The sequence below is a fragment of the Azolla caroliniana genome, unplaced genomic scaffold (assembly GCF_043228905.1).
Source record: "Azolla caroliniana isolate FFs.n. ecotype wild unplaced genomic scaffold, voAzoCaro1.0.p SCAF_12, whole genome shotgun sequence".
NCBI lineage: Eukaryota > Viridiplantae > Streptophyta > Polypodiopsida > Salviniales > Salviniaceae > Azolla > Azolla caroliniana.
Window position 1 is genome coordinate 3,148,388 of NW_028230447.1, and position 18,832 is coordinate 3,167,219.

An 18,832-nucleotide genomic window follows, 5' to 3' on the forward strand; every position below is an offset into this window, starting at 1 on the left:
GGGTATATGAATAATTATGTTATTCTCATAATGGGTATTGATATATGTTGACATCAATTTAGATTGAGTCATGGCAATCTTCTAGGTAAATTATATACTCCCTTTTGTTTGCCTTGTATTGTCACACATGATTTATAAACAAATTCGTGTTCGTTTAAATGGGGTTATGTACTATTCTTGATCTATTGACGATGGTACCCAATTGGGTAGAGCCATTGGCTCTACTTAGTTCTCACACGAAATTTTTAATTGAGGGCTTTTTATCTCTTCTTTTATGTACAATTATGATATTCCCTTGATTTTTGTCTTACAATGTGAGCATGAATTGCAATCAATGGAAAAATGATATATTATGGACCATGGTGCTCTTTCTTATATGCTCTAATCAAGGTCTCTAATAAATATTGCTTTGAACACTAAGTTACAGAATCAACATGATGTAATTGGTTTTCGCTACAATTTATAAATCTTTGCAAAGTAATACAATTCTCTTTGATGTAAACATTTTCCTTCATGTCTTGTAATCATGATTTGCTACTTAGTTAAAGATATTATCATAATTTAGCTAAAATCTTTTTGTAACTATAGCTCCCATTAATCTAAATGATGAGAATTTCACCTTATTTTATTCCAATTTGGAAATTCAAGAAACCAACTTCATTAGCCATCATTGGGAGAGTTCTAATGGGGCCTTCTTACCTTATGGAAGACATCACAAGGAGAAATAGTTGCACAAAGCAAGTTGTTAAGGTATAAATAACATAATTTAGAAAATTGCTACTATCAAGCTACACATACAATCTATTGACAACATGTTTTTTGGTTATAGATCATGCATTGATATTGTGAAATGCAAGGGACACCACAATATAACGCTTGCTTTCAAATCATATGCTCACATTAAGATCCTAGTCATATTTGATGTTACTTTCAGTATTGTGGGAAGATATTCATTCAAGCATCATGTTCTTTCAGCTAAGAGCAATTAGGTTCAACATAAAGTTTCTATGTTATGGAATTTACAATTACAAACAGATTTTGTAACACCAAATTATATTGAGCATGGACTTCACAAGTGGGACATGAGGCAAGAGAAATCACATATTTATTTGAACGATTAAATATAGTCATAGACGTGAACAAGCGATGTAAATTGGAGAAAGGATGTGAGCGAGATGACTGAATTGAAAACTTTAAAGGCAAGTAGAAGCAGAAGGCCAAAGATTCGTTGTTGTTTCTCTCTATTCTCACAATTATGGTCTAACTAGTGATTCGATGAAACTTCATGAGACAGGGTGAAGGTAGAAGTGTAAAGGCTAATACATACGCCAGTCCATGCATGTGGATTTTGGTCCAACTAGTGATTCGACGAAACTTCGTGAGACAGGGTGAAGGTAAGAAGTGTAAAAGGCTGAGAGATAAGGCAGTCCATGCACAAGTTCTGGTGCAGCTAATGGTTCAACCGGGGCCCGAAGGCAGAAGGCTAAAAAAGATTCGGATGTACATTAGTCTGTTCTCTCGGATTTCGGACACGTTGGTATGAAATCATATGTGTGTGTGTGTTAAGGTGGAGACTGGAAGTGATGACCGATTGGCCTGACTCAAAGCAAAAAGAATAACATATGAAAGGGAGGAATTTAGTTTGTTTTGGGGGGAGGGGGGGCTAGTTTTGTAATTTCGGATAAATTGGGGACCATTTCTAGAATCCATCCACCCCCCCAATTCAATTCTGTATTTCCTCTCTGCGTTTTCACTGTTTCTCCTCGCTAGGGTATCAGACACAGACACTCAACTCAGACTCAGACACAGACACAGACGCGCAGAGTTTACTGACCGATTTCTTCTATTGCCGCTGCCGTGATGATGATGATGATGATGCTTGCGCAGAAAGAAGATCAGAAGAAGGAAGAGGAAGCAGCCTCCTACAGCTTCCTCCATCAAGAATCCCCGTCCCTCGATCGCGCCGGCTTCGTCAGCGCTCCCATCACACATACGCAGTAAGATCCATGGCTTGAGATCCTAATGTCGCCTCTACACGTCTCTATTGTCTGTTGCACGTATGTATGTTTGTATGTATGTATGTATCTGTTGTATATGGACGTGTCTATATGTTGTATGTGTGTGTATATCTATGCCTATGCCTTTGCTTATGTCTATGTTGTGTGTGTATGCTAACGTATATGTTGTATGTGTGTGTATGTCTACTTTGTATGTACATTCTCTATATGACCTGTGACATGTGCGTTGAATTACACGTTAAACACCATAGCTGAAATGCTATTCATATCAAGAAAGAATGTGACTATGCGTATGTTGTATGGGTAACAAAGAGTAAGATATTTTAAATTCATGCTTCAGGTATCCATATGTCACTGGATCATCTGTTCTAGGAATCAAGTATAAAGATGGCATCCTTATTGCTGCAGATTGTGGGGGTATGTTGAATCTGCATTTTGTTTAGCTCTGAAATAAATAAATGTAATTTATTTGTGATCTATAAAACATGATTCCACTAGCAACTGAAATTAGGATCTGTAGAATGAGTTTTTGAATATGTATTAACATAAAATTCGATTTATTCATGTTGTGCATAAAAATCATTCTTTTGAATGTTCAAACTTTCCATGGCCAGAATTCAATAACAAAATAGATTTCAAAAGTGTTGATTTATGGTTTTTGTCAACAGTTAAGACACGATTCCCGTAATTATTCTAAAATCACAAACTCTTGAAAAAGTTCAAGTTTTTGTAGATGTATTTATATAAAACGTTATATGCATGAGATACCTACCTAGTATACATATAAATCAGATTCAGATTTAAATTCCCAATAGTGTCCAGTTACTTCAAATGGAAATATGCAAGTCTCAATCACAAATTGAAGAGAAAAACACACGGTTCTTCAATATACTATAGATCAGATGAGCAAATCCAAGCTTGTTGGCTCCCATGATTTTTTGGAAGTTGGAGATTTTGGTAGTAAATAGGCTGCATGGATAGAGAAGATTAAACATAAATTTATCTGTCTACTTTGACCCCAAGTTAAAATTAGCTCCACTGTTGGGGAATAATTGGGTATTGTCTCCACTGTTGTGGTTATGTTTCAATAACTTTCAGGGAAGCTTTTGATGATTTGTCTTCTTTGCTTTTTTCTCTTTTAAAATTTGTGTATAACTTTATTGAATTAAAACCACCATAGTAGAGGAATCAAAGGTTTTCCATGCATTTACCATATAAGTAAGGAAGCATGGAAATCATATGCTAAAAATTAGCATGGTTATAGTTGGTAGCTGCATAGCCTGCACGTTTTGGAATTAAGGCTCCCGTAATCCATTTTTATTTTTCGGTCAATGCTTCAATCTGTTTATTCTTGTAGTCTAAGACAGGAAGTTAAACCACTTCATTTACTTCACTTGTAAGCACCAGGGGCAATGGAATATCAGCCTTGTAAAGAAATAGAAACTAACTTCCACCAGGGGCATCCATCCAATACGATTCTTTTTGATGCAGTAGGAATTGAAACTACTGAACATCTGACAAAATCTTAATGAGTGTTCTGCAATCGCCACGCAACATGTGACTGTGACAAACTGAGACAAAAAGAAGCCTGCATGGATTATAAATTATTATATGTTATATCATATGTGATACCTTACAACAATATCTATCATATATGTACACACACACACACACACACACTATGGAACGTATCATATTTTATGTGGATATTGGACACATCACACTGGGTGAGAAAATAGGTCACAGTCTAGTGTGTGACTAATAGCTCCAATATTCTTCACACATAATATTAGAGATCATAATTTTTTGCAATGCATTACTTTTGACCATAATAACTAGCAATGACGATTAGTGAAGTGCATGTGAATCTGAAAAGCAGAAAACAAGAAGACAAAACACAATGTAAATGCAGAAACGGCAAAAACAGGTGTGGTTATGTGGAAAAAGGAAAAACCGTTGGATTGGGCATGGTAATCTGAAGTGCATTGCTATGTGTGAGGAATTCCATGCCCCACAGATATATGAAGCATGTGTAAAGCTCCAGTCTGCCCATAGTATTGTCTGAATGTTGGTAATTGTGATGATCTGTTCACCAAGCTGATCATGTTGGAGCAAGAATTGAAGCTGTTGCAGCTGATTGGAAGGATTGTCATTTGATGATCACGTTCTTTCTCATGCCTGGTATACCATGTTTGATATATTTCAGAGTATTCTCCTGGTGTCAGCCTTATATAGGTTTCTTATGAGCTAATATACAACTCATTCCTGATTGACCATTGCCTTCCTTCGGAAGGCAGACTTTCTCTAAACTCTATGGTTGTAACAATCACCTTTGTCTGGCATTGTTCGTTACATAGGCACTCTGATTAGAATTGTGAATCTTCTTTGTGCAATACAGTACTGTTAGCATTTTGTCTGTCTATCATTTCATGAGACACCCAACACTTATGAGGATGCCCATGGCATTTTTCTTATTCAGATTTGAGTAGTGCACATATAAATTTTCTTATTATCTTTTGTTCTCAAAAACTCTAGGGTCTTACGGTTCAACTATACGATACAAAAGCGTTGATAGATTGAAGGCAGTTGGAAAAAATTCTGTCATAGGAGGCAGTGGAGAAATCAGCGATTTTCAGCAAATCACACGTTACCTTGATGAACTGACGTATGTTACAATCCTCTCTATCCTACCATTGTGTTATCATTAAGCATAGAGTGGTTTGTTTGCATGTTGATTTTGTTGACAGTGAAAATATTTTTTCTGTTACAATATAATGCCAGGTTGAATGATAAAATGTGGGATGATGGGAACACACTTGGCCCAAAGGAAATCCATAAATATCTGAGTCGTGTCATGTACAATCGCCGGAATAAGTTTGATCCCCTCTGGAATACTCTGATTCTTGGTGGTGTTAAGAAGGGTGTAAAGTATTTAGGCTTGGTATATATTCAACCCATCCAATGTGAATGCTTATTATGAGTTAAAAGCTTAATTTAAGAGGCGTTTTTGCTTCTTATCCTTGTTTTGATTTTTGTGCTGTTTATCACATCAGGTCTCCATGATTGGTGTACATTTTGAAGAGAATCATGTGGCGTCAGGGTTTGGTAACAATCTGGCACAACCTATATTCAGGGATGAGTGGAAAGCAGATCTAACAAAAGAGGAAGGAGTGCTTTTGCTGGAAAAATGTCTCCGAGTGCTGCTATATCGAGATCGCTCAGCTGTTAATAAAGTCCAGGTTTGCTGAAGAATAGCTTGTTTTTCATCCATCCGTCTATGAAGCTCTTGCAGTAACCTACAATAATTTTCTTGAACAGGTAGCAGATATTACAGAGGGTGGGATCAATATCTCAAAGCCATATGCATTGACTACTCATTGGGATTACAAAGCCTTTCAGAACCCTACACAGGGAGCTGAAGGATCCTGGTGATGAACAGATATATTTTATTGCTAGGTTATAAATGTTTGAGCCACATTTAATGCAACTGTTCATATATCTTCATGCAGTGCAGCTATTGCATGGTTTTTTACTACATCTAATGATGTAACAGATGTACTGTGTTGAAAATTGGATGATATTTTCTCAAACTTGTTTTAAAATTTATAGGACAGTCTATGAAGGTTAGTCTCATCCATACATGCATCACAGTATACTTTATTTTTGTTTGATTGTTTATTTCACTTGATAATGTATATCTATGATGCATGGGTTAACCAAATTTTTACGAGGGGTTCAAAACTTTGGATCCAATATTTGGCAACGTGTTTATAGACTAGGAAAAGAGGCAGATTCCGAGGTCCATTTGTTCTAACAGCACTGTTTCTGTTACGACCTGTGTGCACCATTTCTCTTATGAACTGTGTGCTAATCATTGCTATCTCTTATGAGCTGTATGTAAATTTATTTAGAACATTCAAAGGAACGATAGTAATGACGAAAATGGGAGGTAGTGATTAGAAGTGAATCAGATATTTAAAAGTGCAAGAGAATCAATTGGTGGATGGGATGCCATTTTATGAAAATAATGAAGCATTCGTGGCTGTGATGCCATGAGAGGAGCTTGAATAATGTATATGAAAGCATAAATGGCTGTCATATCCTCAACTAGCAATCCATGCAGAGGGTCATTGTTGGGGTTGAGAAAATGGGAGTCTTTCCAATGCTTTTATGACAAGAAGATTGGTTCAGGATTGTGTGGGGAAGACTCATAAATGAAAGAGGGAAGAGTCAAAGTTGATGTTCTTGAAAGGTTTCAATGTTTTATCTAGAAATGGTGCTACCAAAGATTTCTTTTGTTAGCTATGCTGGTAAAGATGATGTGTAATATGTGGCTTTATTGCCTGAAATTGTGAGTTCAAGTCTGGACTCTGAAGCAATGTTTTTAATGTTACTTACATTGTCAAACTTTGGTGTTTGAAGATTCAGATTGGTCCTCTTACAAATGGGATATAAAATTTTCATTTTATGATTTGTTAAAAATTTACTGTGCTGCCTAGTAATGATAAACAAGTACATGTACAATTGGAAATGACATGCACTATAACATTGACATTTGTAGGGTGTATCTGATTTCATTGACTTATAATTATTGTGCATTTGTCTAACTCATGGAGGGAATTTTACAACGTAAAAATATTAGGAAGATCTTATAATTATGTAGAGACATTGTGATTGTGTAGCTCAGTTGGCCACCATATACATAATTTGTAATGGACCCTTGGCCATATAGTTCTATTTGCATTATCTTGGTAGGTTGGTTGGCCACCATATTTATTTATGAGTCTCTCTCTATATAATTCATACATTATTATCTACAAAAAAGAAAGAAGAGAATAATGAGGTTAGTTTTTCAATGTCCCCTATACCCAAAAATAGTGATGCTTGTGTTGTGGGATGTAGCCACACATGGTTTCTGCAGTTGATTAAGATCACTATTATGCTTTAATAGAGAGTACACATATGTACCTAAGAGGCGGGGTTGTGTTCGCAAGTAGAAAACAATATTTTGCTTTGATTTCATTTTGTAATTTTGTTCCTAACCTAGCTTGGAAGGTATGTTTTCGTCTTGTTCCACATACTTTTGACCTATAATCAGATCGCATAGTTTGATGGATCTCCTTTGTTTCAAGCAAGATGTGGTTACCCTAACCCCAAGGTGGCATCATAGAAACATCCTTCCTACCTTCTTGATATTGTTCCATCTCGACGGAAGTATACTTCCTCTCCATAACTCTATCCCTATCAATACAAGACTTGTAATACGAAGGTAAGCATGACACAATATTACTATGTAGACATTCAAAACTTTATTTTTAGGTTTGAAAAGGCATGCCCAATAGAAGAATATTCTTGAAAGAAGAAAATATAATTCTTATTGTAGTGCAATTGTCCTTGCCTAAGTTTTCTCCTAAAACCCAAGCACACAAATCAACAAACACATAAACAAATAATCTATCCATCATGGTTGGTATAGCCCCTTATGGCTAAACTCCATTGTAGTAAACATATATGTAGTTTAATCTATGAAAAACCTACACTTGAAAATTCCTTTGTCTCCAACCTATTACATAACAAACACATGCAACACCATAGTCTACATAAAAACCTAGATGTACAACAACTTTAATTCATTTCAAAAGGAAATAAAATTGAAGGCCCCAAAAGTGTATGTTCTATTGTCATCACAATGGTCAACAAACAAAGATAAAATAAGATAAAGCGTTTTTAGAGTTTCTTTGTTTTAGGAAATGTTCATATGCATATAACAATGTATTTGAGAGTAGCCCAACATATGTATAAATCATGTAACTCAAACGTTAGATATTCAATGGAGTACAAGATATCAAGCTCATCATTCATCCCATGGGAATTAAAAATATTCTCCATGACATAAGTTGCGTCGCTACACATTTTGTGTCTCAAAGAAGAAAAGGTGTGCTTATTATTGTGGACCACTAACATATGCCGAAATTATAGAACAACTCAATGACCAAATATAGATGCAAATATGGCACATGCCTATGATCTCACAAACAATTAAACCACATCTGTAGATAAGAAGGTATGGATGATCAACATTTCCGATGTCGTAAAGAAAAGAAGAGGAAAAAAATGACATTCCCTAACAATAAATTATCCACAAAAAAACACTTATTTCCCCCCTAGGAAATGGGAGGAAATGATGGTCAAGTTCCTAAGGAAGATGAAATGATGGTCATTTGTATATTACCTAATTTCTAAGGTCAATGCATGGATCAATAGTAAGACTCTTTCAGGATGATAAAAAAATGTATTTGAGCAAACAAAACATAGATACCCTTTTATGGCTTGCTTTGCTTAGGAGATTTTCTCCTTCTCATCGAATATAAGGATCATTGATCATATACCATACCTTTTATGCCTAGCATTTCCTTAAACATGTTACAAGTGTTTCGACATTCACCTTGTTTACAAAAGAACTGAAATAATCGCGCCATAATCGGTTGAAAACACTTCTTTTCCATTTCCAAGAAGTGGTTCCAAGCTTCATCAATCTTTTCTTGCACACATCAACCATGAATCATTGTTGCATATATATACACGTTCGTCAAACACAAGGATACCGAGAATATGTTTTTCTCAAATGCATATGTATAATGTCACTGCAGCATCACCACATCTAAAGGAACTTTCGAGGAGATCATTGCAAACTGATGTATTCTCCACACACGATTTCTCAGATCTTGCTTGAAACGAAACACACTTTTGATCTGTATAAGTCTTTGTACAGAGGCCTTATGCAATTATACATCTTGTAATTCCGTTCGCATACCATCCATCTCTCCTCATCACATCAAACACATCAAGATTTTCTGATACTTTTCCTTGATTTAGTAAACTACTCATAATGGAACGATATGTCATTTGACGTGGTTGGAAAACATACTTCCGCATATGAACACGTATTTCGGATGCTTCGATGGATCAATTTGCTTTTGCATAGGAAACATTCATATATTGAAATAGTGTAGTTGCATGCAATAATTAGGGTTCAGGGTAATCATGGGTTTCAGCAATTTGTGCACCTTTTCGACATCGCCTGAATTGCAAATAGTTAGCCAATCTTTCTTCAACATTGTGATTCTCTATCTCTTGGGAAGGTGGATGGATCACCTTTATGTTATATTACTTGATAAGAAGAAACCTTGTATTTGCCATAACTAGCCACTGCTACTTGTGCAAAGAAGCATGCCCTGCATGCCCTCTTAATCTGCAGTTTTCTTCATGAAAACCTTGAGGTTTCTATCCAAATAACTGGGTGAAACAGCAAAAGGACTGCATTTTCGTCCTTTACTGTCACACTCTGGAACAGAGGACCAGCCTTCTTTCAATCTACCACAACAGAGTAAACAGAGCATGAGTTTGAACAAAAAAAAGGTTCCCACTTGATTCTTGCTCAATTCTGTCTATGAAAATCAGTTTCACACTTTACAAAAGAAAGGATGGAAATTTGAGCTCATATTGCCCATATGGAAATGCCTCCCAATTTAACCTCCCATGTCTTTTTTTATGTCTGGAGCCTCGATCTGAGACACACAACTTGGGCATCCAACTGTTGGGTATATTCATACAAGATTGTGGGAAAAAACAATCAGTTATAGATCACACTTAACAGAGAAGGTGGTTGTACATGCAAGTACTTTCATATGAAATGTAGTGCAATCACCATCTCCAATTCGGGGCATTCGAGAAGGCAACAACTTCCATAACAATCTGTTAGTTATCATTGACTATGTATAGACCATTTGCCATCCATCCTTGAGCCTTACAATTGGAGATGTATGCAAGTTCATAATATCCAATAATGATTGGTCGTGTTTACCGCATTGGGGGAGCAAAATTGTAGGTTAAACGACCAACATGTCATGTTTGTGTACCTAATGGATTGTTTCTCCCTTTGTTCTTTGTCGACCTTTCTATATTGTATGTTTGGAAAGGGATCTATTGATGCCAACAAGAGAGACACGTGCTCAAGATAGTAATGTTTATCGTACTTACATCATTTTATCAATGGTAACAAAGTTTAATGTATTTAAAGAGGCTATTTTACTCGTCAATCTTTTTATTATTATGTTATGATTATAGATGCTATAGAGAAGCTTGAACTAATAAGTAGAATATGGGGTTTTTTACTCACATGAAAATATTGTTTCATTGGTTTATACTATGTTTGCATAAAGTTTGGAAGAGATTAATGAAGGAGCTAGTGTATTAAGAATAAATTAATGAGTAGGTAATGCAAGATATGCATATTAACAAGAGATTCGTGAAGAGATAAAGGAAAAATCAATTGGTTAAGAAGAGACTTGTTGTTAAGGATCTAGAATATTGAATCTGAAAGAGGTTATGGTCATAATGTCTGGTTAATAAGCATTGGTGAATTGACTGATTCAAAACAATGTGATTACAATGATTTCAAGTTCTTGCAAAATCATTGTTTATCTTATGAGTTCACCATACAATGGAACATTCAACGTGTTGGTGTAAGGAGGATAGCATGGCATACATTTTGCACATGAAGCATAGAAAATGAGAATTTGTGGAGTAAGCCACATCGCCTCCCATAAAAAATAGTCCGTTCACATAGTCAGTTCAAAATTGTTCCCTACATATTTTCCCACCTTGATGTCTTCTTCATATAACATTTACTTATGTTTGTCGTTTTCCCCTTCTTAGTTATCCATCCATCTCCCCTCAATTATTGTGTCATAGATGACACTTTATAGTTGGTAAAATGTTGCTCATGTCATTATGGTGGTTGTTAAATGTAAGTGTTCGTATGAAACTATGTAATTGTTGAATCATAAAATTATTAACTCCAATATATCCTAGAGCAGTGTACACATGGGGTGCAGTATTATGGGTGGTGGTACATGATAAACCGATGGTATATGAACAGGAGGAGGTTGCAGATGCTATTATGATGAGACATGGTTTGATGGAATTTTTTTTGACCCCTCTTAATCCACAAATACAAACCGATAAACCTCAAATATGGCAATTGGTAAGTAGTATTACAATTTAGTATATTTGGAAGGCTCGATGTTTGAAGGTATATTTGGTATAAGGTGAAGTGGTTCTACTCAACACCAAAGTGTTTATTTAAGACGATGGTTAGAATTTAGAAAAACATAGGGGATCGGTGGTATATCTTGTATGTTTAGCCATATGGCGTTTTCTAATACTAATGTAGTATCTTTTTTTTGGAAAAAAAAACTATGTAATTGTTGTGATAAAAAAAGGAGGTAAAAAATGTCAATGAAATTGGATTTTCAAGAATACAACATGTTGACTAAAGTTTATAAGATCGTATATTGATGATGAAACAATTCTTTTAGCTCCAACTTCGATTTTGTTATTGAACCCAAGAGATGGATGTTAAGTATATTGCCACACATTACTAAAACAATTTAGTGAAGACAATGGTAAAATCATGTTAGAGTCTCTCGGCATACAATCTACGTCAAACTTGTCACATTACCCAACGGCCACACTACATTATAGTAAAATAAAATATCTTTCTTATTAGAGCAAACTCACTATATAAAAGAGTCAGAAAAGTAAATTTGCTCTTTATGGGATCCATAGGTAGTCAATAATGATCATGAAGTATCATGATCAAGATTAAACGATCTTTCTAGTAAATTCTCTGCATTAGCTAATTTAGACTATTTAAACTTGGTATCAATATTGTACAATTAAAACATGCCATTCTTTCTTTTATAGTTAGTTAAATTCTTTCATATTTTGAATTTAAATCATTAAGTTTCTCTAGTACATACATTATGTACGAGAAGCTTCTTCTTTTCTATCTTGTTGACTTCAAACCTTTGTTATTATGTTCGCTCTTAGTAGTGTACACCTAGTTTCAGTTCTCCATATCATTCACTAGGGATGTCATGCCCATTAAAGAATTCCATCAACATTATAGCCCTTCCACACATTGATTGTGAACTATGACATATTTCATTTTCCATTAATGTTTTTGTGAATAATTCATGTTATAGGTGTCGAACAACACTTGAACCACTTTTCAAACTAGCCAGCTCTCAAGTACAAAAATATCAAGCAAAGAACATTTTATAGGTCAAGTCGATACATTATGCATATAAATACATAATATCTTGTTCACAAATCATGCATTTCATGCTCACATCCACCAACTTGGGGTCTCCATTGTATTCAATTTATATCAACATCTAGATCATAAAAACAAGAAGAAACAAAGGGATGTTACAATGTATATGTCACATGGATTTATTGCAGCAAGTGTAGTTTATGATGGACATGGTTGCTTTTTTTATTATCATAGTGACATCCTTCACCATGATATGAATGAAAAGATGAGTATTTCGGTTGATTGACGTCACCAATCAGGGACAATTGAATACAGGGAAGTGACAAGAGCCAAGCATAATACTTGGTCAATAGATCACTTTATTATATATACTCACATTGTATGCCATGCTCGATCTATTTTGGACACCTTATTGTACAACTTAATAAATTCTTAGTTCTCTACCTTGGAAGCACTTTATAGAATAATTTTCAGATTAGTTGTCTATTTTCCTCTATTTTGGAGTTCAAAGTTTTGTTTCCTCAACCATCATCTTATAAAGATGAGTTGGGGAAAATTTTGTATGCTGTAGTTTTTATGACTTTTCTAAAAACTAATGGAAGTATATTTTCTTTTGGAAAAAATAAAATAAATTCTTAGTTCTCACAAAAAATCATGTGTAGACATAAATACATCTTTGTACCCCTCAATAGCCGTCCCACAAATTAGAGTTATTGGTGATTAGTAAAAATGTAGCTTAACTTTACGCACGATCCTAATACTGGAACCCTCACATAATTCACAAAGAAATATGCAATACTTGTGCTATAGAGCATTGTGAGGTGGTGAGGGAAATTTGATAAAGATGTATGCTTTGGTCACACAAAAAACAATTTTGAACTCCATGAGGTGTCTTTGGTTTGATAACCTAATATATATTGCGTAATTTAAGCACCTAATATAAAAATAAGTGATGAGATGAGACAAGACCATGTTGTGTGGGTTGGTGGGCTAGTAGTTTGGGAAAGATAATGCCACTAAGACAAAGAGAAGGGGCGCGGGAGGAGAGCACTTGAATTTCCTATCCTTTGTTTTTCATACTCCTTTTCGTAGTTGTCGTTATATATTGTTATAGTACATGAAAAGAAGTAGAGAGAAATTGTGCACAAAAACAATTGAACTTTACCCTTCTTTGGGTTATACCACCTTTTTGAAATTCTTTAAATACCAAACAACTCATCTTTGGCCTCTAGTACACTCTTTCATCTCTCGAAGTGTGTGTATATATATACATAATACACACATATATATGTATAGAAATATCTTTAATGAGTGTATGTGCGTTTCCAATGTGCACTTAAACCATGCGGTATGAGCATTTGAGAACACAACATGACTTTTTTACTATTTTCGCCTTAGACAAGTATAGCTCATGGAAATGAATAATACACTTTTATCTAGTATGTGTGGGATTGAGAGTTGTGAGTCATGACACACTCGATGCTCAAGACTTCTATTATTGAACCTTGTACATATATGTGGAGTTGAGGAGTGGCTCTTCATGTTCAAGAATTCTACCAATGAGCATTGCAAAAAGAGTGCAGATTGTGATAGATTTTATTATCCTTCTCAAATGTCGAATATGACCTATGAGATGAAAATCTACATTTTCATGCAATATAAGTGACAACAAATATCGACTTGAGATGTTCAGGAAATTTATCAATGAATCTTACAATTGAGAAGCACATTATGATGACTTTGAGAGAACTTCGTGCAAGGATTGGGTTTGGTCAAATAAATAGTCAAATGTGATCATAGGAAGATAGAACATTATATCAAGGTGTGTAATTTAGACTCCCAAACTTGTTCAAAGCAAAATGTGCAAAGTTGATTAGTTTCATCACATGTGCCCAATGTCTTGGCTCACATTGAGGTGAGTATGAGCTAAGTTATGTTGTAAGGAGGAAATAGTTCAGATGTCAGATGACGGGATGAGCTCTAACATGTATTTGCATGTGTGGTTTTCCTATTTAATGAAGAATATGATTTTGTAGCTAGGTGCAACGTATGTAGTATTATGCATGAAGCATGTGCCTCCACATTTTCCCCATGTCATAAAACATTGGTGTTGCAAAAAGGCCTCTTTCACAAAAGAATCTATTGGTGCATCATGAAGCAAGTGTTTTGCATCCCATCTTCGAAACAAATTTTGCACATATCGTATACAACTTGAACACAAAATTTGTTTTTATGTGTTTTTAGGATCCTTTTGCTTATTTTCCATGCAATTCTAGAAAAGTCAATGTGAGGGACATTTTTTGAACCTTAAGCACGTATTTAACAACCTTTTTCCATATTTAACAACCATTTTCCATTGCCATGATCTTAATGGGAAGTGATCCTATCTCAAGAAGGAGGGTATATAGAATTTTTTTTTCTTAACTAGGAGAAGTGTTTGTAAGAAAATGCATTAGGACATTGTCAAACTCTTTCCAAGGAGAGGGAAGAGAGAGTCCCGTCCAAGACATCTGATAAAATTAGAATGATACAAAGAAAATTTAGTAGAGCTCGCTTAGTTGATAAGGTTGTTTGGTAGAGACGAGAAGGTCACGTGTTCAACCCTTACATTGCATAATAGCATCTAATAAATCAAGGAAAATATGTATGGCATGACAAAGAGGTGTGGAAATTGAGCCTTGAACCTAAGGTCTAATATTAGCATTCTTGACAACTCGGCTACTTTTGGTTGATGAGACCAACTTTAATCTACATTTGATTGATTAAGCCAACTTTAATCGTTCTTGTAGTAGGGTCGCGATAGACCGAACATGTTGATTCTTCAAATGCTCTATGTTATTGGGACATCTACTAATGTTAACAGCTAAGCTACTTTTGATTGATGGGGCCAACTTTAATCCTTCTTGCTTGCAACAGGGACGCGACAAACCGAACATGCCAATCCTTCAAACGATCTATGCTATCATGGCCTCTACTAATCTTAACAGCTAAGCCACTTTTGATTGATCGGGCCAACTTCATTCGTTCTTGCAACAGTGTTTCGACAGACCAACCATGCCAATTCTTTAAAATTTGATCAATGTTATCGGGGGACATCTACTAATGTTAACACCTAAGCTACTTTTGATTGATCGGGCCAGCTTTAATTGTTCTTGGAATAGGGTCTAGCAGAATTGGCATGAGACAAGGGGTGCCGGGCGGGGCGGGGGGGGGGGGGGGGGGGGGTGTCTTCATGGACGACGGACATATACATATTTGATACCAAGATCAGAACGATACAAGAGAGATGGGATGGGACGAGGGGTATTTTGGGAATTTGGTGGAAAGTCTTCCTCCCCCGGAAGGAGGGGTATTTTGTTAATTTGTGAAAACCCTGTAAAAAAGCACAAAAGCTCGAAAAAAGCTCTCTCCCTCCTCCTTCTCCTTCTTCCCTCCGCTTTTGTCACAGAAAGAGAGGGATTGATTGTTTTCTGTTTATTTTCACCATAACCAGAGGATCAAATCCCGAAGGGCAGAGGAAGATCAAGACCCTAGTCATCCGATTCTCTCATCTTCTCACCCTCAAGGTGTGATCCTGCTATACGCCTAACCGCTCATGTTGATCTGTTCCCATTCATATTAGGGTTTCTGCATATATATTAGGGTTGTTTTGGGGAATGTTAGAGTTTCTGCATCTAGCTGGAACCTTTGGATCTTTGAATAATGCTAGTTTTTTTTTTTTTCTTCTTTGGGATATTTTCGAGTATTCGAATCCTTATTAAGGTTTTAAATGTGTTGCATATCTATTAGGTGTTTTAGATCTGTCGATTCATTGTTAAAATTTAGGGTTTCGCCATCCGTTTGGACCTTTGTATACAGTAGTCGTTTTCATATGTGCGGCTGTTCTTTAGTATTTCAAATTTGCACCTTTTGGGTTGTTGTTAGCATTAGCGTTTTGCATATTTTGGGTTGTTTTTGACGTTAAGCTTTTTGTATCTAATGGGGGTGTTGTTAAACATTAGGGCTTTGCATGTGTTGGATACAGTTAATCAATAAGGTTTTGTATCTTGTTGTATGTTTTTAACGTTAGAGTTTTGTAACTGTTAACTGTAGTGATGTTGTTAGAATTAGGTTTTTGCATTGTTTGAGCCCTCATTAGCATTGAATTTTTGCATCTTCTAGGTTGTGATTTACATTAGGGTTTTGCATCTGTTTGGTTGTTTGTTGACATCAGGGTTTATCATGTATTCAACACTAGAAGGCTTTGCAAGTTTTGGGCTATTCTTAACATAAAGCTTTTTTTGTTAGAATTGAGCGTTGTTGTATATGACGAGATTTTGTTAGAATTAGGTTTTAATACTGTGGTAACATTAGGGTTTTGGCACATTTCGACTTGCTGTTAACATTAGGCTGTTCATACACACATCTCTTCCGAATTGTCTCAAATTTTCAAACACTTGAGGTCGCAAGCAACACAGTGCTTATATTATATATATATGGACCTCAATGGACGGGTGTCAGAGGCGGAATCAAGCAACTCATACAATCGAACCTTACATTGGTCTCCATTAAGTTCTTGGAATCTCTTTAGTAATAATCACAATGGAAGAGGGAGATCTCGGGTTCCTTTAGAGATACCTCCTCCGCCTCCTCCTCCTCCTCGCCTTCATCGTTCTCGCTCTTTAAGAAACTCCAGTGATGAAGGAAGGCAAAACCTGTTAGTATCAGCACGAGGCTACGATTCACGTCTACGAAAAGGAGGAGATCACTCTCACAGAGAGGAAGGTTAGACACTTATTTTCTGTGCTATATTTCATATTTACTCTTAACATACCAAGGATTTTTTCATCCTTAATCTTTAGTTTAGGGCACTGGATTCTCTCCGTGGGAATCTCAATTGTGTCCTCTTGATATCGATGTTTCTTCACCTGTAACTTCTAGTTTGTGAATATTTTCTTGTAGGAATCGTGAGACGTGGTAATATTCCAGGATCCAATGAGCAATCAAGGATGATATCCTCTGGTTACGAATCGTTTACTCGAGGACGAATTCCTCGTAATAGAACACACAGAGACGAATTGGAAAATGCTAGAATTAATCGAATTAGGAGGTCGAGTGCAAGTATAGAGTCAGAAAATGGTCGTGTAAACCGGATTAACCGACCAAGTTCAAACATATCTCATCAACAACAAAATTGTTTCCATGATCACCATCACCACCATCATCACCATTATCACCATGTCCACCATCATTCATCAAGGCTATCCAACGAATATCAGGTATATCATTTCATCTCTATCTTTTGAGCTTCTGTTTTTTTTCTTTTTTTGCGTGCATTTCGAAGCTCTAATGAGCGGAATCATCCAAAATTGAGATGTTGGATTTGCACTTTGGATACATAAGTTTAACATCCATTATTCTATTATGCTACTTTTGATTGCAATGGATCCAGGAACAAGGTACATCGATGTCTGCCTCTGGGAGTCTCGATGCTTCAAATATTCCATCGAGTTTAAGAAGAAGCAGTGATGCACACCGATCTTTTGTAAGTCGGAGGTCTTCGGTTGTGAGCAATGTGAGTAGGGGTAGCAATCCACGGGATATGGCTATGGAAGCGAGGGATCGTTTGGATGAAAGGTTTAGAAGTGCAGCTCTTATAAGCCAAAGGTTCTCGTTCTCGCTACTTCTCTATCTATATCATATTGCAACTATATTCTATTGGTAATACTAAAAATCTCACAACTTTACTAGACAATGGTATGGAATGTAGATGTTGAACCTATAACCTTGTGGTTATACAATTGAGAGAATCTAAGTTTGATCCTTGCTAAGCGCTTGGCCATCTCCTATAGATCATATTTGGTCTTTCATGGACCTCTCCTAGGACTCAATATATCCAAAGACTTTTGAGAACCAAGTCCACTGCTCACACTATTTTTGTGTTTCTTTAATGAAATTCAATGCTTCAAAACTAATGCTAACTTTGCATTCAGGCACAGGAATCCAAGCTTTTTGGAAGAATTTAGCCTTCTTTTTGGTGATGACGATGACTTTTGGAATGACGATGAAATGTGGGAGGTAGGAATACAAGATTGGCTAGCCTATGTAGAGGGATGGCATAATTCTGATTCAGGTACCTCTGGCCAATGTTCTGTGTCCAAAGGATTAAGCAAGTCAGCTATACAACGACTACACAAAGAAATATATCTTCCTAAAGTACGCCGAAAGGATAAGGAAGTGAAAGACGACCCTTTGGAGCATGATGATTGTGCTGTTTGTTTAGAACGCTTTAGAACTGGCCAACTTCTTGTTCATCTTCCTTGCCACCATAGATTTCATCCGGATTGTCTCTCGCCATGGCTTGAAACCCATGCACAATGTCCATATTGTAGAGCTAAGGTAAAAGAAGAGATGATGGACGAGTCTAGAGCTAGTGGACCAAGTAATGATGATTTAATTACGTGGATGGAGACACTGAATGCTGGCTTGGCAAGGTTTGCTTCTATGTGATGTAATTCACATCACATCACATCACATCACATCACATTCACACTTTCTTCTTGTAACAAACTTTTACATGATTAAAGAATGTGACATGATGGCAAAGCATATTTACTGGCTCTTTTATATTAAACATAAGTGGTATGGTTTAAGGGTCATGATTGTTGAGGGTATGGATAATGTGTGGCCATGGTTGAATTAACGGGGCTAATTA

The 18,832-nt window shown here is 36.0% G+C and overlaps 2 protein-coding genes across 2 annotated transcripts; both read left to right on the top strand.

Moving 5' to 3' along the window:
- The first annotated feature begins 1,839 nt into the window (after positions 1-1,839).
- On the top strand, positions 1,840-5,651 carry PBG1 (20S proteasome beta subunit G1). Its single transcript, XM_087328795.1, has 6 exons — positions 1,840-1,997; positions 2,359-2,435; positions 4,554-4,683; positions 4,800-4,959; positions 5,072-5,257; positions 5,337-5,651. The coding sequence occupies exons 1-6, from the start codon at positions 1,861-1,863 to the stop codon at positions 5,448-5,450; spliced, it is 804 nt and encodes a 267-aa protein (XP_087184921.1). The 5' UTR covers positions 1,840-1,860; the 3' UTR covers positions 5,451-5,651.
- Positions 5,652-16,230: 10,579 nt separating this feature from the next.
- On the top strand, positions 16,231-18,732 carry LOC147856840 (uncharacterized). The gene is made up of 4 exons (XM_087328692.1): positions 16,231-16,902; positions 17,080-17,396; positions 17,570-17,784; positions 18,111-18,732. The coding sequence occupies exons 1-4, from the start codon at positions 16,614-16,616 to the stop codon at positions 18,625-18,627; spliced, it is 1,338 nt and encodes a 445-aa protein (XP_087184818.1). The 5' UTR covers positions 16,231-16,613; the 3' UTR covers positions 18,628-18,732.
- The last annotated feature ends 100 nt before the right edge of the window (positions 18,733-18,832 follow it).

Excerpts from the sequence above, each read along its gene's own strand:
- LOC147856840 (XM_087328692.1), top strand. The coding sequence starts at position 16,614 with ATGGACCTCAATGGACGGGTGTCAGAGGCGGAATCAAGCAACTCATAC. Across the intron at positions 16,903-17,079 it reads TCACTCTCACAGAGAGGAAG|GAATCGTGAGACGTGGTAAT; the intron begins GTTAGACACTTA and ends ATTTTCTTGTAG. Across the intron at positions 17,785-18,110 it reads GCAGCTCTTATAAGCCAAAG|GCACAGGAATCCAAGCTTTT; the intron begins GTTCTCGTTCTC and ends CTTTGCATTCAG.
- PBG1 (XM_087328795.1), top strand. The coding sequence starts at position 1,861 with ATGATGATGATGATGATGCTTGCGCAGAAAGAAGATCAGAAGAAGGAA. Across the intron at positions 2,436-4,553 it reads TATTGCTGCAGATTGTGGGG|GGTCTTACGGTTCAACTATA; the intron begins GTATGTTGAATC and ends CAAAAACTCTAG. Across the intron at positions 4,960-5,071 it reads GTGTAAAGTATTTAGGCTTG|GTCTCCATGATTGGTGTACA; the intron begins GTATATATTCAA and ends TTATCACATCAG.